This window comes from Osmerus mordax, chromosome 24 (genome assembly GCF_038355195.1).
Source record: "Osmerus mordax isolate fOsmMor3 chromosome 24, fOsmMor3.pri, whole genome shotgun sequence".
In the NCBI taxonomy this organism is placed as follows: Eukaryota; Metazoa; Chordata; class Actinopteri; order Osmeriformes; family Osmeridae; genus Osmerus; species Osmerus mordax.
In genome coordinates, this window is record NC_090073.1 from 9,887,595 (window position 1) to 9,913,556 (window position 25,962).

General features: G+C 47.5%; 3 protein-coding genes across 3 annotated transcripts in view; 1 reads left to right on the forward strand and 2 right to left on the reverse strand.

Moving 5' to 3' along the window:
• prkg2 (protein kinase cGMP-dependent 2) lies at positions 1 to 12,830 on the forward strand. The gene is made up of 18 exons (XM_067227829.1): positions 1 to 512; positions 1,889 to 2,055; positions 2,521 to 2,634; positions 3,642 to 3,747; positions 4,476 to 4,539; positions 6,614 to 6,691; positions 7,517 to 7,611; positions 7,718 to 7,786; positions 8,090 to 8,188; positions 8,723 to 8,870; positions 9,183 to 9,319; positions 9,822 to 9,911; positions 10,136 to 10,277; positions 10,403 to 10,566; positions 10,827 to 10,949; positions 11,056 to 11,118; positions 11,682 to 11,748; positions 11,861 to 12,830. The coding sequence occupies exons 1-18, from the start codon at positions 4 to 6 to the stop codon at positions 11,954 to 11,956; spliced, it is 2,331 nt and encodes a 776-aa protein (XP_067083930.1). The 5' UTR covers positions 1 to 3; the 3' UTR covers positions 11,957 to 12,830.
• A 1,078-nt stretch (positions 12,831 to 13,908) lies between these two features.
• bmp3 (bone morphogenetic protein 3) lies at positions 13,909 to 19,052 on the reverse strand. Its single transcript, XM_067227866.1, has 3 exons — positions 18,499 to 19,052; positions 16,945 to 17,870; positions 13,909 to 15,687 (listed from the first exon to the last, which is right to left on the reverse strand). The coding sequence occupies exons 1-3, from the start codon at positions 18,779 to 18,781 to the stop codon at positions 15,496 to 15,498; spliced, it is 1,401 nt and encodes a 466-aa protein (XP_067083967.1). The 5' UTR covers positions 18,782 to 19,052; the 3' UTR covers positions 13,909 to 15,495.
• A 2,890-nt stretch (positions 19,053 to 21,942) lies between these two features.
• Positions 21,943 to 25,962, reverse strand: part of cfap299 (cilia and flagella associated protein 299) — a 55,518-nt gene continuing 51,498 nt past the window's right edge. Inside the window, exons 5-6 of the mRNA XM_067228297.1 lie at positions 23,435 to 23,564; positions 21,943 to 22,115 (exon numbers count right to left, since the gene is read on the reverse strand). Of these exons, the coding sequence (XP_067084398.1) occupies positions 22,020 to 22,115; positions 23,435 to 23,564 (226 nt within the window). The 3' untranslated portion in view covers positions 21,943 to 22,019. The remainder of the gene's footprint in view (positions 22,116 to 23,434; positions 23,565 to 25,962) is intronic.

The following is a 25,962-nucleotide window of genomic DNA, read 5'->3' on the forward strand; positions in this document are numbered from 1 at the left end:
ACGATGGGAAACGGGTCGATGAAATCCAAACGCTTCAAGCGAGGCGACGGTGCCCCATCCGTCGCCTCCAACGGCTGCGTCCACGGGCCGCCCCGTGGGGCGGAGGCCCTGCAGGCGAGGGTGGAGGAGCTGGAGTGGCAGGCCAGGAGGAGGGTGGAGGAGTTGAGCACCAAAGAGCAGCATATCAGAGCTCTGCAGGAGCAGCTGGGGAGGCAGACTCGGGCCGTGGAGGAGCTGGGGGACCAGCTCCAGAGCAAGTGTCTCCAGCTGAGCCAGCTCCAGGACGTGATGAGGAACCAGGCCGGGGCGAGGGCGCCCTGCCTGGGGGCCCAGCCCTCCCCCCTGAAGGCTGGCAGGTTCGGCCCCAACATCAGTGGGATGATCAAGGACACGTTGAACAGGAGGTCGGGGGCCAAGGCTGGGGTGTCTGCTGAGCCCACCTCCAGGACCTACGACTCCACCAACCTGCCCAAGTTCTCCTTCGAGAAGGCTCGCGTACCCAAAGATGCCAGGTAGGACGCTTGATAGTCATCAGTGTCTGCGTTGGAGCTGAGTCAACACAACTGACAGTTAACTGGGGGGGTCAGATGGCTGAGCGGTTAGGGAATCGGGCTACCAATCAGAAGGTTGCCGGTTCGATTCTCAGACGTGCAAAATGACTTTGTGTCCCTGGGCAAGGCACTTCACCCTACTTGCCTCGGGGGAATGTCCCTGTACTTACTGTAAGTCGCCTTGGATAAGAGCCTCTGCTAAATGACTAAATGTAAATGTAAACTAATGAGCCTGGCTAATTACCCCAGTGAGCAAACAAGACCGTTAGCAAGATTTATGAAGATCAAGACTGGTTCTTGTTATTATGGACGACATCTCCTTTGTTAGTCTGTACTGTAGGCTTCTGTATTTATGAAGTGTGACTGACAGATGGGCCTCTCAGATCTGATCATTGTCAAAACGAATCAATAAGACCCCAGGCACAATTCAAATCAGAATCACATCGTCATGGATACGTGATGTTTTCATCCAACTGCTGCCCATCTCAAATCACTTCTATTCAGCTTGCATCGGTCAGCTAATTAGCAACTAGCTGTGTCATTTACACCGAAAATGTGCAGCCCATTTAGCCAACCCGCTATTGAGTAAATACTTCTTCTGTGTATTGAGAGCCAGACTGCGTAGGATATCCAGCCGTTGTCCGGAGTATAAAGCATGCCTTGAGTGTCTCAGTCCTCTGTTAGCATGTTTAAAACATCTGGCCCTTAATGAGGAGAGAATTCTCCTCAGCACCAAGAGGAATGATTATCAAGTGTTTTGTAATGATCCTGTCTGGTAGCATTCATACACAAAGGCCTTTGAACAGAGTGCTCGAGCTGTGTGTGACAGTGTTCAGGGCTGGAGGACTGTACCATCACAATAAAGGCTTCTTACACAGGCTCTGTGTGGGCGGGTGGTCGTGTGTACGGTCTGGGTCGTGGAGAAGAGGGCTGGACTGTTCTCTGTGAGGCAGTATTGGGCTCTTTCATGTGACGTGACAGAGCTGACGTGGTGCTCTGACCCTTTGGGGTCTTTGAAGGGTCACTGTCTGTTGATGACTTGAGAGAAACCAATGCTTATTCTTTTTCAAATCGATAACACCAGAGTGGGTTTTTAAGGATGAGAATAAGTGGAGTAATAATTAACATCTACGTTCTTGTCTCCATAATGGACATTTAATAGTAATCAGAAGTCATCACGGCAATAGCTGAACTTTCACTCATTAGAATCACACCCAACATCCAAACAGCCGTCCAATCTATCCTCATCCTCAACATGGATGTCCGAACAGGAGAGATACGGATTCAGACCAAATGGAGCGGATCAAGCGACTGTACGTGTGTGTGTGTGTTTACAGTGTGAAGAAGCTCCTGGTTGAGGCCCTGGTCCAGAACCAGTACCTGGGCTGTCTGGAGCCTCAGCAGGTCCGGGACATGGTGGAGTGCATGTACCAGAGCACCTACCAGCAGGGCCACTACGTCATCCGGCAGGGCGAGCCGGGAAACCACCTGTTCGTCCTGGCAGGTGGGGCGACACACTCACTCACACACACACACACACACTCACACACACACACACGCACACACATGCAGGATGCAGGGAGTCAGGTGGCTGAGCGGTGAGGGAGTCGGGCTAGTAATCCGAAGGTTGCCAGTTCGATTCCCGGTCATGCCAACTGATGTTGTGTCCTTGGGCAAGGCACTTCACCCTACTTGCCTAGGGGGGAATGTCCCTGTACTTACTGTAAGTCGCTCTGGATAAGAGCGTCTGCTAAATGACTAAATGTAAATGTAATGTTTTCTACCTAGACTTAACCTCTGAAAGCTGTCTTCCCCTGCCAGTCACCCCTGTGTTGTCATGAGTCCACAGTAACCTGCCAGTGTGCTCCTGAGTAGTCTACATCTAGTCTCATGTCTGCTGTCAGCGTCCATTCCATTATTTTTGTGTGTCAGCTTTTGATCAGTGATGACCCTGGTTTCGTGCCCGCAGATGGGAAGCTGGACGTGTTCCAGCACAGCAAGCTGCTGTCATCTGTGGCTCTCTGGACCACGTTTGGGGAACTGGCAATCTTGTATAACTGCACCAGGACTGCATCTGTAAGAGGTGAGCTGAAGTTCCCAGCCTTCTCTCTAGCTGGCTGTGAGGTAACTGGGATAGATCATTAAGGGTTAGATTAGGGCCATTAACAGCAGAGACTGGGATATTGAACAAGCCCTGAGATTGTACCAGGCATTGTTTTCTCATTCAAACAACACAACATCCATGTTTTGAACTGCACCCCCCCCCCCCCCCCCCCCCTGGGTCTGGAATACCCAGTCCAGGCAGAGTCAGATGAGTCATTAGACAGTCAACAACCGTCTGCGGAGAGGTTGTTGACAAAGGACAAGCATCAGATCCCAGATCGGGTTTCCTGATTGGTCAGTGCCGTCTTGGCATTCAAGAGCCCATACCATGGCTGTGTGGGTTCTTTGTCCGGGGGGTCTCCCAATGACATATTTGTGTATTTTTCCAAGTAATTGGCTTGTAGCCGTAGGTCGGCCTGACCTTTCTCCTCCACACAGACGACCATCGACAGTTTGGCAGTCAGGCTTCTTTCTCAACCGCTGTTGATGTTCCAGAGAGACGTCACAAGAAGGGATGAAAGGGAATATCAGTCCTGCTTCTTATTCTGGCTGACACGCGACACATGCTGCTTCCTCCTACTCTGCTGTTGAACCCCCCCCCCCCTGTCCTCCCCCCATGCCCTCCCCCTCAACCCCCATACCCTCCCCCTGTCCTCCCCCCATGCCCTCCCCCTCAACCCCCATACCCTCCCCCTCAACCCCCATACCCTCCCCCTCAACCCCCATGCCCTCCCCCTCAACCCCCATACCCTCCCCCTCAACCCCCATACCCTCCCCCTGTCCTCCCCCCCTGTCCTCCCCCTCAACCCCCATACCCTCCCCCTGTCCTCCCCCCCTGTCCTCCCCCTCAACCCCCATGCCCTCCCCCAACGCCAGCCCACACACCTGTGAGGTCGCAGGTTACACAGCCTCCATTTGGAGGGGGTCAGAGGTCAAGCCCTGGAGGGCTGGGGGTACTTCCTGTGTTTAATGTTGCTGTGGTTACAGCGGCCAGCCAGGTGAAGGTGTGGGCTCTGGACAGGGAGGTGTTCCAGAACGTCATGAGGATGACGGCGGAGAAACGACACGAACAACACCGCCACTTCCTCCGAAGGTGCGTCCGACACATTCAACTTCCTGTTTTCATTCCACTTCATTATACTGAAGTTCAACCCAGAAAATGATCTCTGCATCTATCCATGCATCCAGTTTGATCAATGATTCTCTTGCAGACATTCGTACCCTCACTCACGTTTAATCACAAAGTTGAAAGTGAAGCTGGGTCAGATGGCTGAGCGGTTAGGGAATCGGGCTATTAATCAGAAGGTTGCCAGTTCGATTCCCAGCTGTACCAAATGACGTTGTGTCCTTGGGCCCTACTTGCCTCAGGGGGAATGTCCCTGTACTTACTGCGTCTGCCAAATGACTAATGTCAGGGAGTCAGGTGGCTGAGCGGTGAGGGAGTCGGACTAGTAATCAGAAGGTTGCCAGTTCGATTCCCGGTCATGCCAACTGACGTTGTGTCCTTGGGCAAGGCACTTCACCCTACTTGCCTCGGGGGAATGTCCCTGTACTTACTGTAAGTCGCTCTGGATAAGAGCGTCTGCTAAATGACTAAATGTAAATGTAATGTAAAATGTAATGTAAAGAAGCTAATTGTAATTGATCTGAAAGGCCTTTAGCTGAGCCTAGCTTGAGCTGAGGGGTGTGTTCCAAAATCAAGTCAGAGAAACCCAAACGTAGCTCATGAAATGTTACCAAGAATTGCTGGAGGCACAGAACACCTGTGCCTGAAAAAGTTATATTTCGTAATTGCTGTCCGTATTGCATTTTTCTTTCCAGTGTTTCACTGTTGGCCAACTTACCAGAAGACAAACTCAGTAAAATAGTGGACTGCTTAGAAGTGGTAAGTAACTGCACTGACTCATAAACAAACTTTGTAAATGATTCAAGTTCAGTCATGAGTCCCATAATGTGTCTGTACAACAGGGTTTCTGTAGTACACTCTTGAAAGCGGTCCCGTTACCCGACACTCTGAATCCGCAGGACTCGTTGTGTTCCAGACAGTCGCTGTCAAAATGGCATTACCGCCAGCCCTCTCGTATTGCCGTGTGTCAGCACATTTCTTGCCCTGGAGTCTGCGAGTCCACACAGATTACCTTCTTGATGAACTGCTCCCATACTATTCCTGTCATCGCGAAGTCCCGTATATTGTTACTGTAATTATTTGACCAAGTCTCCAGGAAGTGTTTATTCAAATGGGAGATGAGTGATTTGTTAAAGATGTGAGTGTGACAGCCAGAAGAGGCCTGCGTGTGTGTGTGTCGTCGTGCTTCGACAGAGAGGGATGTGGTTCCTGTCAACTCAGGGTCAGACTCTCTCTCTCTCTCTCTCTCTCTCTCTCTCTCTCTCTCTCTCTCTCCGTCTCTCTCTCTCTCTCTCTCTCTCCGTCTCTCTCTCTCTCTCTCTCTCTCCGTCTCTCTCTCTCTCTCTCTCTCTCTCTCTCTCTCTCTCTCTCTCTCTCTCCGTCTCTGTCTCTCTCTTTCTCTCTCTCCCTCCGTCTCTGTCTCTCTCTCTGTCTCTCTCTTTCTCTCTCTCCCTCCGTCTCTGTCTCTCTCTCTGTCTCTCTCTTTCTCTCTCTCCCTCCGTCTCTGTCTCTCTCTCTGTCTCTCTCTCCCTCTCCCTCCGTCTCTGTCTCTCTCTCTGTCTCTCTCCCTCTCCCTCCGTCTCTGTCTCTCTCTCCCTCCGTCTCTGTCTCTCTCTCTGTCTCTCTCTCCCTCTCCCTCCGTCTCTGTCTCTCTCTCCCTCCGTCTCTCTCTCTCTCTCCCTCTCTCTCTCTCTCTCTCTCTCTCTCTCTCTCTCTCTCTCTCTCTCTCCCTCCGTCTCTGTCTCTCTCCCAGCATGTTCTTACAGTGAGAACTTGAAGGGCGTTCCTCTCGGTTGCTGTTCCTGCGAGGTCACGAACAGGAGAGCTGCAATATTCCCTCGTCTCTTGACAGAGTTGATTACACTCCGCCTCCAGGGAGGCACGCGCGTGTGCAACCCAATCGCAGTGCAGATGTTCCTCTTGAATAAGGAAGATAATGTTAACCTCCCGCCTCCTGCTACTTGTCACTATACAGTGGGGGGAAGGGAACGGTGTGTGTAATAGGGCTGTCAAAATTGCTAAACGATGACATTCGAATATTGCCTTTAAAAAACACGTATATTCGAATATATTCGAATTTCTGGTTGCGCATTAGGCACGTCAATAACAGGGCAAATTAATACAACGAGACATAACTACTTGTAATTTATTTAAGTTTAAACATATTTAACAACATATTACCAACACAACAATAAGTAAATGAACTAATGGCTAATGTATTTTTTTACATTTGAATATAAATTTTCACATTCGAAATTCTGTTTTTAACAACTATTCGAATATATATTCGAATTTAGAATATTCGTTGACAGCCCTAGTGTGTAAGGTCATATCATATTGACACCAAATCAAACAAAGGTCTTTGTGTACAAGTTCAAACCCAGGGATGATTTTGCTCCGTAAATATAAAACCTGTTTCTGCAGGAAAATCCCATTTGTGCCCAGAGAGGTGACTGTAAACAGAGAGAGGAGAGGTTGTACAGCAGCATCAGGAGTCCCATGTTCTTACAAGAGTTAGGGTTTAGGGAAATACATGATTTAATAATGATCTGAGAATGAATGATTTAATAATAAGATACATTATTTAAAATCAGATAAATCATTTAAAATCTGATAAATCATTTAAAATCAGAGAATTAATGATTTAATCATCAGTGAATGGCAGCTCTGTGGTCATCCCGTCTCTTCCACAGTTACAGACTCTCCCCCCCAGCCAGTTATGACTAGGGATGGGGATCGTAAATATTTACCATAAATGATAATATATTGCAGTTTAAATAATGGCAATAATACTAATATTATTGTTCTGACTGTGCTCCTTGTCTCCCGGCAGGAATACTACGACAAGGGAGAGTACGTCCTCCGCGAGGGAGAGGAGGGAAGCACCTTCTACATCATTGCCAAGGGAACGGTACCTCCATCTCACCTCCTTACCTTTACATCTGTCTCAGATGAAACACAAGTTTCTTGCGCACGCATGTGGGCTTTGGAGCGTGCTCAGATGTGTGCTCACACGTTGTGGTTTCTCTCGCACTCAGTTTAGGCTCGACTGTCAAACTGTGTTTACTGTAGGTTGTGTGGTGTTGTAGGAGTGTGTCGGACTCAGGACTCACCCCTCCTCCCCTGGGTGTGTGTGTGTGCCTGAGGAGTGTGTAACAGGACACTGATGTGCGGGGGGAGATGTTCAGAGTAAGAGAGCTGCACCCTCCAGGGAATCACAGGCAGAAGAAGCCAATGAGGGTCAGGTAGCATGCCGTCAGCGCCAGGCTAACGAGAGGGAGGCAGATGTTTCTGTTTGTGTGTGTGTGTGTGTGTATGTGTGGGTTGGGGGGTGCTAATGCAGGGAATGGCGCCATAACCCCCCCTACCACACACACACAGCCTACCAGAGGGGACTGTATAAAGGGAATACTACAAACCTTACTCCCCCACAAAAAGTGGCCAGCAGGTCAGAGGTCAACCGAAGCGTTCAGATAAAACGTGCTGTTATTGCACATGAGGGCTGATGTCATACTGGTTGGTAAATTATGCACTGGTTTCAGTCAACCCCATGCTATTGTGTTTGTTTACCAACTAAAGCTTTTTTTAGCTACATAGCCTGGTTTGTTGAGCATTAGTCAGCTTGCTACCGAGAGCTAGCCCCCTGTAGAAGAACAAGCCTTGTTTTGATAGTGTGCCGTTGCTGATACTGTTATTTGTTGTTTTGTTGTTATGTTGTTTTTCGTCTGTTGTAAAGATCAAGGTGACTCAGAGCACAGAGCAACACAAGGAACCCCAGACCATCAACACACTGCAGAAAGGAGATTACTTTGGAGAGAAGGCTCTCATCAGGTAACTGCACACACACACACAGCACTTTAAACTGGTACCTCTAGATGTTGGTTCGTTAGGACTGATCTTATCTTATGTGTGTGTGTGTGTGTGTGACTGACATCAGTGATGATGTGCGGTCGGCTAACATCATTGCGGAGGAGGATGGTGTGGAGTGCCTGGTGATCGACCGAGAGTGAGTATCACCCCCAGGGGGCGCTAACGACCTGACCGGCTGAGATGAACTGGGACAGCAGGCAGTTGGAGAAGAGAGTTTACTGAACGACAATGATTTGAAGACTAAATACAGTCTAGATCATCAGTTGCATTGGAGGAGGGTTTAGGCTGTGTAGACGGGTGGTTTATAGGTGGCGAAGTTGAGGGGGAAAGAAGGGTTCTTATGTGCATTGGCTTGTCTTCTTAAATTCTTTTAAACGATTTTCTTTTCAAACTCCTGTCCACAAATAATGGAGTGTTTGTTTTTAAATGTTTACCTCAGAACATTTGATCTGACAGTGGGCACTTTCAACGAGCTGCAAAAGCATCTCCATGGTTACGTGGCGACGCTCGACCGCGACGACAAGAAGAGACACGCCAAGTGAGTCTGACCAACAACCAGGGTGTTTTATGTTGTCTCTGTCTGCTCCGCTGTATTCAGCGGGCTTTTGAACTCCGTCATACCTCGGTGGCTGGTGGTTTAATATGACGGCAAACAAAGCTGCCTTTCACCTGAATGATGGGTTCCTGCAGAGATATCCAGAGACTGAAACAGCAGCGAGGCTTTTGGTGCAATGTTGGCCAGTGTACTGCCTCTCACAAACATGCGCTCACTCTCTGCCTCTCTCTCTGCCTCTCTCTCTGCCACTCTCTCTGCCTCTCTCTCTGCCTCTCACAAACATGCGCTCACTCTCTGCCTCTCTCTCTGCCACTCTCTCTGCCTCTCTCTCTGCCTCTCACAAACATGCGCTCACTCTCTGCCTCTCTCTCTGCCTCTCTCTCTGCCACTCTCTCTGCCTCTCACAAATATGCGCTCACTCTCTGCCTCTCTCTCTGCCACTCTCTCTGCCACTCTCTCTCTGCCTCTCTCTCTGCCACTCACTCTCTGCCTCTCTCTCTGCCTCTCTCTCAGGAGGTCTGACTGTTCCAGCCACCCCAGTCCACCCCTGTCCCCCGGCCTGGTTCAGCTGAAAGAGAGCGCGTGTCCCCCCCCCGCCGTGCCCCTGGACAGCCTGGAGGTCATCGCTACGCTGGGCGTGGGAGGATTCGGCAGGGTGGAGCTGGTGAGACCATCACTCAGTTTTTATGGCTTTTTAAAAACCTATTCTTTCTTTTTATATCTGTTTGTGAGGTGAAGGTGAAAAGGTATAGTAGATATTTCTTTTTACTAACTGGGCAGGATTATCCAGCCTAACTTTTATTTTAATTTAAATCAGTCCCAAAATGTTTTCTTTTCCATATCCTGCCCACCCCAGTTAGCTAGCTTTGAGTTTGTTCTGAAAGATAAAAACACACCATGCGTTTTCAAACCGACGATTTAGTAGTGGCGTCTGCTTTGACGTGACCAGAGCTGAGGCCATGTGCGCCCCCTACAGGTGAAGGTGAAGAACAAGGATGTGACCTTTGCCCTCAAGGTGATCAAGAAGAAACACATCGTGGAGAACCGCCAGGAGGAGCACATCCACTCAGAGAGAAGCATCCTGGCCGAGGCCTCTTCACCCTTCATCGTCAAGTAAGTCCTTCAGCCAACTGCCGGATCCCCTGACAGGCTGTTCCCAGTGTAAACACCCCTGTGAGGAGAAGGATCTGTGAGGAGAAGGATCTGTGAGGAGAAGGATCTGTGAGGAGAAGGATCTGTGAGAAGGATCTGGCTGAGAAAGAGAGAGAGAGTCAAGCCATAACTGTGGATTTATTCAACAGAAAAACATTTAAATTATACTCTCATTTAAAACAGATATTAAAGCATATTGTATTACTGAAGTTCAGTGATGTGAAATGAAGATGGGCTTCATGGAGCAGTTCAGCACAGCAACTTGGTTATCTTTATATGAGCACGCAGGATGTAAATCCCCTGAGGCTGTTAATGCCGTCCCTGACTCACGCTCCCAACCCCCCCCTGCTCGTACACCGAGATATGAAAGCCATCCATCAATCCTTTCCACCTCCGCAATATTCTGGACCACAGAAAATCAAAACCTCTCAAATCTAAACATCCCTCTCCTTCCTCCCTCCAGGTTGTACGCCACGTTCAGGGATAACAAGTATGTGTACATGCTGCTGGAGGTCTGCCTAGGAGGGGAGATCTGGAGTCTGCTGAGAGACAGGTGAGCGGAACAACAACCTTTTCTATGAGGTATAATTATCCTCTGGCTCTTGCACCTTATGGACATATATGCAAGACTTGATATCAACATTTGATCACATAACTGGTGCTGAGTTGTCAGTTGGTCGTTATTTTGTCGGCACATCTAAACATCTTTCTGAAAGCAAGTCATTCGTTCTAAAGCAACGTACAGAGGGGAATTTGAACCTCTGCTCTCCTCTCCAGGGGAAGCTTTGACGAGGCCACGGCCCGATTCTGCGTTGGCTGTGTCACCGAAGCCTTCGACTATCTTCACCGCAACCGAGTCCTCTACAGAGACCTGAAGCCTGAGAATCTTATGCTGGATGCTGATGGATACATCAAACTTGTACACAGCCTGTTGATCTTTTGACACAAACATGAGTTGTGATTGAATTGTGAATGAATGAATGGTGAGTGAATTAATTGTGAATGAGTGAATGAATGACACATTCATGCCCGGCACTCTCTCAGGTGGATTTTGGCTTTGCCAAGAAGATCCGGTGTGGCCAGAAGACGTGGACGTTCTGTGGCACGCCGGAGTACGTGGCCCCGGAGATCATCCTGAACAAGGGCCACAGCTTCAGCGTGGACTTCTGGTCCCTGGGGATCCTGGTCTTTGAGCTCCTTACAGGCAGGTCTGGAACACAATTACCTTCACAGCTAACCACATTCAGGGTTTACCTTCAATACCCTATGACTATCAGCCCCCACCATCACCACTAATGCCTCCACCACCACCAGTAGTTCTCAACTCTGTTCCTCAGGGACCCCCCAGGGACCTGTTTTAGTCGTTTCCAGGGCAACTGACCTACACCATCATCAGCACTACACGTTTGCTTTGCCGTCCCCAATTCCCCTGACCTGTGTCCTCCCCCTGACCTGTGCCCTCCCACAGCCCTCCGTTCTCCGGCAGCGACCAGATGATGACGTACACCTTCATCCTGAAAGGCATCGAAAAGATGGACTTCCCCAAGAGAGTCACCAAGAGACCTGAGGACCTCATCAGGAAGCTGTGCAGGTAAGCACACAGACGTCAGGCTGAAGTGATGACAGGAACCAGGAAGTGTTCTCTCCCTCCGTCAGGGTCTCACCTTCGTGTCTCTCTGCTCTTCCCCCTCGTTCAGACGGAACCCCTCAGAGCGTCTGGGAAACCTGAAGAACGGGATCGGCGACATCAAGAAGCACAGGCACGGAATAACAATAATGTTTTTTGAATCACATCTTCCTGGAACATCTCTACCCTCCGTCCCTCTGGGTTTGAAGGGGGCAGATGAAAGGCACAGGGAAGAGAAAAGTTCTCCGGGAAATTTAATTAGTACGGCTGAATGCCAAGTTGTTCTCTCCTCTCTCCATCACCCCTCATCTCTCTTTCTCCCTGAGAGAACAGTGACACCAGCCTGCTAACTCAGGCTTATCACAGCCGTCAGCCGGCTGCTTAATGTGATCAGTTCTGAGAGCCACACAGCCTGGTGTTCAGGTCGCCGATGACCTCAGAGACCCCCATCCTACCCGAGGGCAAATGCTGTACACTTACCTGGAAAGGCTCCATGACAATTCAATTTGAGCTCTTTAAATTATGTTAGTGGACTGCGGCTGATTTGTGGATATGGTGCTGCCCTTTGGGAGGGGCGGGGGACGGGCGAGGCCGTCCCCGGGCATAGAACACCGTGCGATCGACCAGGTCCAACAGTTATGTTGCGTGTTCAGACTGTTGTAAGATGTGGTAAATGTAACCTCTCCCTGCTCACAGGTGGTTCAATGGCTTCAACTGGGAGGGACTGAAAAAGAGGTGTTTACAGTCTCCTCTGAGAAGAGAGGTGAGTCACTTGACCTTAACCTGGCTGAACAACACTGACAGCTGCTGTTTAAGCAGTTAGTGATGTGAGAGTGTCTCTGCTGACAGCATGTGCATCTCCCTCTCCTCTGCAGCTGCGAGGCCCAACCGACCTCAGCTACTTTGACAGCTACCCCCCTGATGAGGACACCCCCCCCGACGAGCTGTCGGGATGGGATATGGACTTCTAAGAGGTCCCCCCCCTCCTCCTCCCCTCCTCTCCCCCGTCTCCCTAGGCAGAGTAACAGTCCCAAAAATCATATTTACCTGGTGAGTCAGCATCGTCTTAGCGGTGAGGAGGTGGTCAGAGCCTCTGATTGGTTGGTGATGTCTGGGGTTTCAGAGAGAGCCAGGCATGTTGGTGTACCACAGACGTGGTAGTGTTTTCTATTGTTTTGCTGATGGTGTAAATATTGTATATTTAAAGCGAGTTGTTTACAGATGTAATGTACAGTGTATCCTGTATGCATGAGCACCAGAGGGAGAGGACGACATTCAGGGATCAGGTTTGTGTACAAACATTTTGGTTGTCTTTGGAAGTGCTTTTTCTCTAGAGGGAAATGTCCCGCCAAATTTCCATCAACCGTAAAGATCAAAATTCATCCAATGGCAAAAGGATGTGGGCCAAATCCTCAAAGTATTTATGGATTTATGACTTTGGAACTACTCCCATCATTTGTGTGATGAAAAGTTCATACAAAACTTTACAAAAAGGTTTGAATTAAATTCTACTGTGGTATTACATGTGGTATGATTTGATGACCTGTATGGCCAAACGTATGTGGACACGTGCCCATCACACCTTTATGAGGTGGCAGCACATTCCATGGAAGCAAATCTCACGTCAATGTTCCAACATCTATTGGAAAGACTTTACAGAAAAGTGAAGGCAGTTAAACCAAGTTGGGACCAACTCCATTTAAATGGCCGAGATTTTGGAATGAGAGCTTTAACAAACAGGTGTCCGTATATATATATATATATTGGCCATATAGTGCAAGTTTGTGTTAAAACTACATGATACTGCGAACTGCTTTTTAGAAGGATTTGAAATGTGTGTTTACAGTACTTACAATGACATAGGTTTACCTACATGGTTTAAAATACCAATGTACAAGTGTCTTTTAATTTACACTACTGTAGAATATTTGATCTGATATATATTTTAGGTAAATTGTTCTGGAAGTGGTAGTAGAGACAATAAACATTGTTTTTGAATTACAACTTAATTTGCTGTATTATTTTCTTACAGTCATGCAAGCACCTCCTTGAATGCTTTGTAAAGAAGGATGGTGCCCCAAGTAAGGAGATGGAACCATGCTTTTAGTAGAGACCAGTGTTCTGGAGACCGACAACATCACTTCCTCCCCCCGCTCCAACACAACCATACTAACAGGAAGTCCACACCCCTCCACAACAACGCACAAGATATGCAACATACAGAAAATAAATAAATGCATTTTAAAAGGTCATTTCCATATACAAATATACTTTCTTATGAAGCTTATTGTACAAGCATATCCTTTACCTAGAGCATTACATTTACAAAATAAGATTGTACAGTGTAGTAGAGGAAACTTTATATTACAAGTGAGAGCTCTGTGAGAAGGTTTCAAATATGAGGCAATTTCCTAGAGACAGATTCCTTCCTGGATTAAACCACCAATTCAGTAAAGACACCACTGATGTTGCATTTTTGTAGTCATAAGACTTGTCTCAATGATTTCAAGATTCAATTGGTTTCCTTGATTGTGTGGATGCCTTTGAGCGAGCACATGCACACCACTATAACTGCACTTGCACTAGATGAGAAAGCAACATTGAAAGATCTATCAAAAAAGCATTACAAAATAGTTGCATATAGACAAAAACTATATATATTGTATGTAATTGCCATTGACAAATGTATGATCTAAAATATCAAAATAGAGGATAATCTGCAATACTATTGGGATTATTTTCATAAACAACCATGATTATAAAAAGAATATGCTCTTAACCGAAAACTCTTTTATATGTACTTATTTATCAAAATATATCCAGTTTAAAAAAGTAAATGTATGATAATTTGTTAGCTCTGTGATGTGACATGGTCTGCTATCCATTCAGTAATTTTCTGTTTCATGAATTGTCTATGATTAAGGCCTTTAAAAACAGTTTTGAACTTTATCACAAGTTGAATTGATTTTCAAGGCACTTCTACTGCATCTTCAAGAGACAGCATTACAATATCATCAACATATAGTGCGTTATATACAAAAACAATGTACAAATCTATAAAAAAAATCTAACATGTTAACCTCTAAGTTTTCTTCTAAATAAATATTTGGTTAACAGACTTCACTTACTCCATCCAAAGTGATGCACTGGCTGTTTTTTGTCTTAAATCTGTCATTTTTGGTAGAATTTTACAATACCTTACACCCACTTAGCAACATTTTGCACTCAATTATGAAAAGCTCATTGAGATGTAATCATGCATGGATTTGAAATGTTCTACCCTGGAATCTGATGGAAGAATTTTACTTTGAAAGATACTGCAAGGTTGAGAGAATTATTTTAAACTTGTATCATGTCAAGTCAGTTATAATTGAAAATGAATCTGTATTGTATTGTAACTGTATTAACATTATGATAAGGCATACTATAGGAGCATTTATAAAACAGATGATGTAAAGATATTATAAATTCTAAACATCTAATGAAGTATCTGGATGCAGACTTGATTACCTTTAGTTATCTAGACCAGATCATTTTCACTGAGTAGGTCTTGTGAATTGGAAGTATATTGAGTAAACTATTGAGCAAGCTTTTCTCCTAAAATCTACCTTCTAAAACATTTCTTACCAAGGCATTATACGAAAAGTAGCTTACTTTTCTGGCATAATAAATGATCCTCCGACGGTGTATTAATATGTACAATTGAGCAATCATCTTAATAGAAAAGAAGTGTTTACACTCTACAGTCTACACCACAATTCTGGCTTTGGAATCAAATATATCTCTCTATAGCAGCCAAGGCAACAGTTATGCAATGATTTTCATGTATATAGTGAGTAACAAAGTACGAACATAAAACACAACATTGTAACAAAACCATGCAAGTGGACAGGAGACTGACATTTTGGTAATAAAGACTCTGATGTTGTGACGGACAGATGGCATAAAATAACATTTAAAAAAATCTAGCTCAGGCCTTGAATATTCTCCCTTCACGGAAAAGGGATGTACAGTACTAGGAGGGCATTTCTGAGTCCCTCAAGTCTCCATTTCAGCAAAGTCTCTCTCTTATACAAAAGTGATTTCTCAAACAGCTCCAGGTTGATCAGACAATAAGCTTTGTTTTCTGACTGTGTAATAATCATGGTGGATTTGACCCAGGACCCCTCCAGGAATAAAGACCACCAAAAAGTTGCAATGATGTGGTAGAAAAGTCGGGAATAAAAAATGGTGCTGTTCCTATTTAGGGAGAGACCACAGGGGGAGACAGTTCTACCTGCATACAGTTTGTCATCTTCATTTCTAATAGCAGGAGGCAAGTTCTTTTCCAGTGCAAAAAGGGAGATCCTGGGGTGGGGGGGGGGGGGGGGGGGCTGTGGAGCAGGAAGCGATGTGTATTGTGTGAAGCGCGGGCACTTTGAGACTATTGTGTACATGGATGAAGAAAGTGTGAGCCCACGAGGTGAGATTGTGTGTGTGTTTGTGTACGAACCCGAGCGGTACAAAAGCATTATCTGCAAGCGCAGGAGTCCACAGTCATGTTGGGGTACACCTTGAGCACCACATTCTTATCCTCGTCGAAGAACAGGATGCTGAGGGAGGACATCTTCTCTGGGACACAGCAGGGCTCCGGGATGCCTGGGACCACCCCCACCGCCCGCACGATGCTCTGGATGGTGGCGTGGTTGGAGGGCTTCAGGGACTGGAGGAGGAGGAGAGAGGAGGGGGGGGGTTAAGGTCTCTTATATGTTTGTGTTTCTATTGATTTCTATTAATAAATGAGGTTGTGATATAAAATAAACTATATGGTTGACCTCTAACTATATACAACATCTAAACCCTCAGAGAAATCGTTTTTTTTGTTAGTTTTTTAAGAAAAAGTAGGTCCACAAGCTTCAAAGTGTGTTATACACAGGCCAGTTCTGCTAGATCTAGCTCTCCATGAAACAGCCTTCTGTGTGTGTGTTGTGCGGCTGGTGCAGGAGGTGACTCCAGCAGGTCAACACCTGTGTGTGAAGTCACACTCTTCCAGCTGGCCCTCACTACGGCTGCACCTTGACAGGGGCTCTCCTGATACCCAGGCCTCTGGGAGGAGAGACCCTTAATACCTGCTATTACCATCCTTCTGAGGCGGGGACTTCACAGAGAGGAGAAACATCACAGGCCAGCGTGACCGAGGGAGGGGAAGCCCTCAGGGCGGCCCAGGGCCTTAAATCTTCTGTCTAATTGAGTTGACTACAAAGGCTGGGAACTCCCAGCCAGTGAATAATCTGTTTTAACCACGTCCAGCTCGGTCTCACCTGAATTCATCCCTGTTTGAACTATCAGCTGGCATTTTGTTTTACGCTACAGAGCTCAGGTTGAATGAATTGTTGTTTGTTTTTGCAGTCAGAACATTTTCCATAATTGAGCTTTGATGCATATTTTGGTTTCAGTTATTAGTTAAACCAAGAACTGTCTTTCATTGTTTTATGTAGGCCTACTGTTTCGTCTTTCTGTGTCACTAATATAATTTATATCATATTCAAATCTAAAAAACAACTTTAAGAACTAATGCTGCAGTTTAAGGCATTCTAAACCTACTCAGTTTGTTTGGGGGGGTCAAAGTGTGAACCATAGTACCTAGAAAACGAACCACAAGATGGTGCTAAAGATCATCTGAACAGCGATTAAAGGTCAGCTCAACCGGACGGACCAGCCACGAAGCCAAACGCTTTCCATATCAAAACAGTTCCAAATTGGTCTGTCATCAAACAGACTTAATTAACCCGTTTGTGTTCAAACTGTAGACCTACCTACCCTAATTGGAAATGTGCAACTTTTTAATGTGGTGATTAGGCCCAAATCTGGAATGGCAGCCTATGGTTTGGCATGGGCCGGGCCAGGCCAGGTAAAAACATTGATCTTAAACCCAAATGGACTAGGCTGTAAGAAGACAGGGTTGTCTGTCCATACGCACCTTGGGCATGGGGAACTGACACGAGCCTGAGCAGTAGTAGGCGTCAAAAGACTTTGGGGAGATAATCCATTCACTCCAGCCGATGTCGGCGAAGTCCACCTTCAGGTACCGCCGCGCGCAGTTCCGGGGCTCGTTCCACTGCTTCTTTCGCGCCTTTTTAATCGTCTGCTCGTCAAACTGCAAAAGAGGCATCTTATGCCGCTGGTTCTTGCGCGTCTTTTTCCGAGGCCGCCTTGCTTGTTTGTCTTCTAGTGGTTCGTAAGGGCTGGCTTCGTCCCAGCCAGTAGTCTCGTAAGGGTATTCGGGTCCCGGTAGTTCGTTGTTTTGTAAAGGGAGTAGTACGTTAACGGATCGCCTTCTCCGGTGACCAGGCTTTGGCTCAGTGTTGTTATTGCGCGCGTGCAGCCCCAGTCTGTGGAAGCCCGATGCTAATGACCCCTCTCCTCCTATGCTATGATGCCTCTGTAATGTTGAAACGACGCTCTCGGGTTCCGATATAGCTGAATCGTTGGCATAAACCAGGATGTACGGCGAGCGGTCGGATAGAAGCCTCTTCCAGGCTCTGGGCCCTTGAGAGGAGACGTCAATTCCGATAAGCAGTTCGTCGTGGTGTTTGGCCTGGTTCACCACCCGCGTTATGTCTTTCCACTGCCAGGATATGAAGTCCCGGTACATCGTAGACACGTTGATGAGACAGTGCCCCAGAGTTCTGGTATGGTTATCCACAGAGGCAAAACTCCAGATGCCCATTTGGACATGTCCGTTCCTCCTGGCTCCGTGGCGCACGCAAGACTTCGGCCTGTTGCAGCCGTGGGTGGTATTCGCCAAGTCTCCAATGTAATAGTGGAGAGTGGCCGACAGCACGTCTTCCGACTTTGTGAGAGAAGTTAGATTGAAGATCTGCAGCTGATTACTGTTGATGGTACCTGGGTACATAACGAACAAAACACTGTTAGAGGAAATCAGATGCAAAAGGATTCTTATATTAAAGATTCATGAAAAACTGTTGGACTCCCGTCACGTGCATTACCAATCTGGCTATAGGAGGCAGTATTCCCAAACCCTGGGCTTCCATTTCTTAAACGGTCGCTGTCGTTTCAGTGAAAAGTCCAAGTCAAAAGTAGAACCCCCAAGACGACGTGGAATCAGTCACTATCTCAACCTCCTTAAACAGCATTTAACCATCTGTCTATCTGACTGTGGAGTAACATATGGCTTACATCCCACACAAAATAATTGTCCAATGTACATATTCACACTACCAGTGGACGTATGTTAACCAAATATAAAACACATCAAGAACTATTTAAGTAACCTACTATGAACCTAGACAGTTTGCTTGCGTTCCTGTGCTTGGATCAACAGGTGTATTAAAATTCACCCCCATATAAACATTAACAGATGTTCAAAAGATGTATGTGCTCGGGACTTCCCATATCATACAATTATAATGTATAATCACATTAAGTCGTATGAATAGGAATACTATCAAACTAAACATTGCAGACAATGTGCGGACAACATGCGTAATATACGCTGCGTTTGGAGACATACCCCAGTGCGCTTTAAAACTTCGGACTGTATTTCCATCCTTGAAAGGAAATCCTGCTTGGTTGTATTTCGTGTAAAGCATCTGCATATGTTCCGTCATTGTATCCTGTAAAATCAGGTCGTGGTTGTCTTTCATTGAGTGGTCTTTCCCCTGGATCGCCACAGAATGTCCGAATTCCACTTTTCTTTTCAAACCAGCGAAATGATCTTTCAACATCGCGCAATATCCACCGCATAGATAGCTCCATCCAACAAACAACACAAACGCTGGAGAATAGAGAGCCATGATTCGCCGTGAGCGGGGACTTTCAAACGAACTTGCTGGTAAAAAGTTGTCCCTTCGTGCGCGTGTACGAAGTGGTCCTATATTTTAAAACGAATAGCATCACCTGGCGAGTCCAGTTAAAAAATAATATAATCGGTCAAGGAAAAGGTGAATAGCGCTTCTCCAGATTCTCCCTGACACCTCAGTTTTAAGATAGGACTGACCAAATCGTAGGCTACTTTATCAAATCGTTATATGCTATTCACTCCGTTTGCTGAATAGTCCTACCTCACAGTTGGTTAGTCTTAAGTAGTAATTCACGAGGGCAGCTCTTGGTTTTGTATCTAAGATCTGGGCTGATCTTAGGATCTACAGCCAATCGTTCCCCTTCTCAGCTTTCATTGAAGGTGAAGCATGTTGTGCTTGGTAATATATATAGGGCTTTTGGGACCAGCTGGGTATTCCTCTCATACGGAAACACCGCCAGCAGTGAGTGATAGAGAGAGAGACAGAGAGAGAGAGAGAGAGAGAGAGAGAGGGGGAGTGAGAGAGACGGAGGATTCAGATAAACGTTAGAATGTAGGCGATTACATGTTGTACACTTAATGTGTACAACATGTAACACGCCCAATAAGACGAGGATAAGACTACTATTATAGTTGGCTCACGCAAGTATACACCAGCATGACAGTTTGATGTCGACAAATATATTCTGATTACGTTTTAGTGACTTGGCAGTTGAAAAAGTTAGTAGACCTATTTTAACGTAACACCCCCAACCAGTCCTCAAAACATCCCTTGATTTTTACTGACGGCAAAACTGTGTGTCTGTACCGCGTTGTTGAATGAAGCGGCTTATTGTAGGTATTAAAGGCTCTCTCTTATTTCGCGGAGTTCAATAGCGTTAAGCACACACATCCTGTACGTCACACACTCTGATCCGGACGCCGCGCGGCGTCCCTCGCACCAGACTCATGCGAGGGCTTTAAACACCTCCGTCACTCTCGTCTTTTTCAGGGGCATTCGGGAGGAAATTATTGGGTTACCCCGCCCATGAACATCTGATGTCAATGATATTAGCATAGCACATCCTCCACGCCAGTCAACGCATGCAGAAACTGATTTAGAGTTCAAATATGCTTGAGTGTAACAGTATGTGAGATTTGCACGTGTGTTGCAATACCCGAGTACCACAACTTTCCCCCCACAGATAACCAACGGTTTAAATGTATTACATAATCTCTATTTGAATACACCAATGTAGCAACTAACTGTGAAGCCATAGAATGCATCCCATATGTTTAGATATGTATAATGTCCAGAGATGTATAATATAAACTATCTATTGACCACAGCCAAAAAGGCTAAACTGGCTGGTGTGAAAAGAGAAGAGGATTATATTTGTCTCTGCCAGAAGACCTTTCTCTGACCGGAGTTCACCTTTTTACCTGATGTTGTATAAGGAAACAGTCATGCCTCATAAAACAGTTGTTGGATTGAAACCCAACAGCTTAAGTGTCCAATAAAAGAAATGGAAGGTAAACAGCCATTTCATTACGAGTATTTAATTTAAACTTTATTGTGAAATCCTGACTATTCACAGGCACACAATCTGACAGAATTCCGGTGAGCTGTTTTTGGACTTCTGGTGAGGTAAAATGACTTTTAAAAGTGCATTTCCGGAGGCATACACACTTGCTGGTTTGTAAGCCCTCCCTCAAGTCTTTTTCATGAGCACATCTGCTGTTTTGATTGGTATGTGTCAGGGTGAGTAGTGCCGCTCTCTGAGAGCAAAGTGGGCAGTTTCATCACTGCCATTACACCACATGAATGGCTGTGGCCTGTAAAGCTAAACAGCTCTAAATGTGGGTGAAGCGCTCATTCGCCACCCAGCGTTTGAGGTCTTCCTTGTGATTAAATGAAAAACAGGGACTGGATGGTTAGGGGCCGGGGCACTGATTGGTTATGATGTCAAAGTCCTGAGCTGCACCAGGCTGTGGAAAGCCTCAAAACCAAATAAGGCCAAACAGGAATCACCTATGCAAACCCTCTGCCAGTTTAGTGCCCACCAATCCAGATAAGATTTCAAACCCAATCAGCGTGAAATAAATGTCCAAAACCACGATGGCTTTTCCACAGAACAAAACAAAATGTACGGGATATTTAATGATGCATACAATGCTGTTGTCTTTCGGTAATGAAACATATCACCCACTTCTCGACATGCCCTTGAGTAATTTATTTGTGCATCTACAATCAAAGCAGTGGAAACAACAAATTGAAAACACATCGAGAGGGAGAGAGAGAGAGAGAGAGAGAGAGAGAGAGAGAGAGAGAGAGGGTGCCAACGAAACCTCCCGACCACTCCACCACCACAGAGACAGTTAGTTGTAAATGCCCTTTCTCTCCACTGAAATAATAGTCATTGAATGAGTGATATGTAAATGATAGAGTGCTTTGATGTTTCTCATGTCTGACTGCTATCTGGGAACATGAGGAATGCTTTAAGTACGTTTTCCCTTCTGTGAAGACTGGCAGGATTCCTGGCGTCCTGCCTGGACGAGGACATACAAGCTGCCCTCGTCCACAGTTCTTACGTCTTTAGTTTGTTTAGACAAACAGGGGAGCAGGCGGGGTGAAGCGGCCCGGAAACCCCGGCAGACTCCCAGCCCAGCCAGCCCAGCCAGCCCAGCCAGCCCAGCCAGCCCAGCCCAGCCAGCCAGCCCAGCCCAGCCCAGCCAGCCCAGCCAGCCCAGCCAGCCCAGCCCAGCCAGCCCAGCCAGCCCAGCCCAGCCAGCCCAGCCAGCCCAGCCAGCCCAGCCAGCCCAGCCCAGCCAGCCCAGCCCAGCCAGCCCAGCGCTCTGGGGACCACAAACAGAACGGGCTTGCCTGCCCTGCAGGGATACTAACAGTTAAGGGACAAACACAGGGGTGGAGTGTGTGTGTGGGTGTGTGTGTGTGTGTGTGTGTGGGGGGGGGGGGGGGAGGAGTATGTGAGCAGTTGGAACACTACATCCACACACATCAAACACACAACTTGGGTTAGGGTGCAAAATTATATCAATTGTGTTTAGCAATGTGCCTATCCTAGCCTATCAAAGCCCGATCACTGCAACCCTTCCCACACCCAGATGGTAAGCTTGATACGAGGAACGACACGTCCACTAACAGGGCACTAAAACAACTTTTATGTAGATGAAATTAGAGGCTTGTGGTGCTTTTCAATCCGTGTTTGACTGCAGCGTTCCACGGCAGAGCCCTAGGCCTTCCTCCTGGTGGTGTGGTCGTAGATGACCACCTGAGTGTACAGGTCTGACTGGAGAGGGATCCGGGTGGAGTTGTCCCCAGGAGACACCTGGGGGGACACAGGGACACACAGACGTGTTCATGACTAACTACAGCAGGGCAGGTCAAGATGTAGGGAGAGTTTTGTCCCCCAATCTCTCAATCTAAAAGGAAAGGTCGTAAATGCCTTATCGACATCCCATAAGACGTTTAAGCAGCATTATCACTGCATTGCTATCTCAAATCAATACAAGGAATACATATATGGTCGTGACTTTGCATGAATGACTTCATAAGAACCTCCTCTGAGATGAAACCATGCCCAGAGCAGCTTAGGCCTTTTATTAAAGACCAAGAGTGTCATAAGCGTGGGGAGGAGTGGGTACATAGCCACCCATTAAGTTCAACTGACACTTTTACCTTGAAAACACTTGTGGGTGGCTTCAGTAATGCAGCCTCATTTTGCCGGTTCAAAAGAACAAGAGGGGACAAATAAAAAATTGCAGCATAGTCGCACAGATTTAATAAAAAAGGTTCAAAGGCCCCAAAAGCATGTGAACACGTAATTATTAAAACCAAACATGTAATTACTGTATCTGAGTTCTGTTTTGGGCCAAAAGTTTATTTCAGGATCGTATGAGCCACAGACTGGATCCTGGATCATGTCAATGGATCGACCACGACAAGACCAGGGCAGACTCGTGGGTCATAGCACGATTAAAGAGACTAAACAAACAAGCCACCCAGAACGACTTCTCTCTCTGAGGTGTAACCTGACTGTGGAAGTTTCCCTGGAGAGAACACATCTACAGGGACAGACAGCGGCTCATGTTGGGTTTCGGGGGCTGAGCTGTGCTGGTCGGTGCCAGGCCCAGCTGGGCATGCGGGTGGTTTGCTGTGTCTGGTTTCCTGTGCCTCCTCCTGTGTTTTTAATAGGCAGGCTGGCCGGGGTGGTGCTCCACCGCAGCTAGGACACGGACACGGCTGCCATTTTGGCTCTAGGCAGGCTGGCCGGGGTGGTGCTCCACCGCAGCCGGGACACGGACACGGCTGCCATTTTGGCTCTCGGCGGGAAAGGCCGTCACCAAAGATCCCTGCTCGCTTTCCCAACTGTTCTGCTCTAGGAACCAGTGTGGTCAGACTGTAGCTGGTAATGAAGCTGTTTCTGGCTGGGGTGGCTCCTATAGCCCCCCTGTCAGGCTGTCTGGGTACACAGAGCACCTACCTAGACCCCCACCTTCTCATCCAGGTGGTAAGGAAACAGCAAAGTTTGATGGTTGTCGGCGGGAGAACCAGCTAGTCAGCTGTTGGTCGCCATGGGTATGGGAAACACAACAACCCAAAGGTTACCATGGAGAACAGCTTCCAGTCTCTAAGACGAGTACCTACCTTTGGATCGACGTTGAGGATCTTTCGGTCTCTCTTGTTCTTGAAGAGCAGGCCTGAGGAGTTCTCTGCGATCACCTGGTAGTTGGCACTTGGGTTGGAGGTGGACACTTGTGTGTCCCAGTTATAGAAGCTGTGTGAAGGGAATGCAGAAAGTCATTATAAGATGACAGAATTGAAACTCACCTTAAAAAAACAACAAAAAAAACCAACAATGTTATAAAACATACTTGTACAGTGTCGCGTGAGAGAGAGAAGTTGACATGGCAAAATATCTGCGAGTCATGCAGCCAGTGTGGGAGTCCAAGCTGTGCTGCTTGACACAGTATCTGTGCGGGACGGTTTTCATTATTGACTTGCTCTACCGGAGCTTTTAAAACAACCTGTTCATTCTACCCTGCGTGTGACACCGGCGCTTTACAGAGGTCACAACTCAGCATATTGGAAACAGAGAAGAAAAAAAAATCTGATTATAAAGTACTACTACACGCAGTCCCATTATGATATCAACGTTTAACAGCTGGTTATAAAACAAATCTTGTTCCCCTCCCCCCCCCCGGAAAAAAATCATAAATACAAGCAACCAACCCATGATGTGATTTATCTTTTGGAGGGAGAGAAGAATGTCAAGTCTGTTTTCAATTTGACCTGAGGTGGTGTGTTGGATTTCTCCAAGGCCAGGCATTAAGGTGAAGCTGAAGATAATAAGGCACTGAAACCATATAAAGGGTTAGGGTTCCAAAATAAATGGTGGATTAATTTATGGCATCCGATAGAATCCTTCTTTCCTCTACCACTTTTCTGTTGTTTACACAAGTTCAAACAGCAGCAACCATGTGGGGAGCAGGGGCCATGTGCGGGGTCCGGGGCCGTGTGGGGGGCAGCAGCGTGTGGGGGGGCAGCAGCGTGTGGGGGGCAGCAGCGTGTGGGGGGGCAGCAGCGTGTGCGGGGGCAGCAGCGTGTGCGGGGGCAGCAGCGTGTGGGGGGCAGCAGCGTGTGCGGGGGCAGCAGCGTGTGCGGGGGCAGCAGCGTGTGGGGGGCAGCAGCGTGGGGGGGGGCAGCAGCGTGTGGGGGGGCAGCAGCGTGTGCGGGGGCAGCAGCGTGTGGGGGGCAGCAGCGTGTGGGGGGGCAGCAGCGTGTGCGGGGGCAGCAGCGTGTGGGGGGCAGCAGCGTGTGGGGGGCAGCAGCGTGTGCAGGGGCAGCAGCGTGTGGGGGGGCAGCAGCGTGTGGGGGGCAGCAGCGTGTGCAGGGGCAGCAGCGTGTGCAGGGGCAGCAGCGTGGGTTACTTTCTTTGAGAAAATAGCACCCCTTAAGCAGTTAGGAAATTTGGCACTGGGGGCAAAATAAATACAAACATTTACGATTTTTGGGAAATCCTAAAAGGAGCTGAAGAATCTTCGGTAGTCCAAACGCTTGTTTGTCGATAAGGGGCTCAGACCACCTCGTTACAGGACTCTGTAACAGCTACACTCCCAGTCACTCTGACACGTCTGCCAGTCCAACCTTCAGGAACCTCTTAAGAACAAGAAAGTGAAGAGAAAGAGTAGGAAGAGTGAACAGGACCTGCTGGTGAACCTGGTGAGACACTTCACTCGGAATATAACTCTTACCAGACAAGACTGAGATTCAAAATCAACTCACCTAACGACTAAAACCAAAATGAAACAACAGTGCTGTGTTGTTACACAGACACGTTTTCTGCATGAATCTGCCAGTTAAACTCCCAAAACATCCTGTCAGCAACTTCTCACCTTGATAAATCAGACACACCTGCAAAACCAAGCAGTAAAAACGTGGCTTAAGAACACATGATTGAGAGCGCGCATTGCGGCGCAGAGATCGGCCAGTGTAACTGTAGGATCGTAACAGCTCCGCAGAGCAGAATGAGTCATATACAGTAAGCCTTACATCGGATCGGAGGGGTGGAGGGAGGGGATGTGGTGGAGGGAGAGAGAGGGCTGGAGGAGGAGAGAGGGGTGGAGGGGGAGAGGGGTGGAGGAGAGAGGGATGGAGGGGGAGAGAGGGGTGGAGGAGGAGAGAGGGTGGAGGAGAGAGGGGTGGAGGGGGAGAGGGGTGGCGGGGGAGAGAGGGGTGGAGGAGAGAGAGGGGTGGAGAGGGAGAGAGGGGTGGAGGGGGAGAGAGGGGTGGAGGAGAGAGTCTGTCCGTCCCAGTGACACACTGGCCCTCTTTAGAGGTTCTCATCTCCCGCTCCAGCACCACGAGGACCAGCTGCCTAGCAGAAACACAACTCCAAATATCACACTTCGAGGCGGTGAAGGTTGCTCTAGCAGGGCCTCCATTATTCCCCAGCAACGGTTTGTGGTCCAAGAAAAAAGTTGGACCTCGAGGGAGGAGGTTGTGTGTAAAAATCTAGAGAGAGACACAGTATACAGGACTGGGAGGGGGAGCAGGACAGGAGAAACAGCACATAGCATGCGTGATCATAATAACACTACTGGAACCAGGCCAGAGCGCTGCATGCTGTATATCACTTGCTGCCTCGCTTTACAGCGTCCAATACATGATAAACA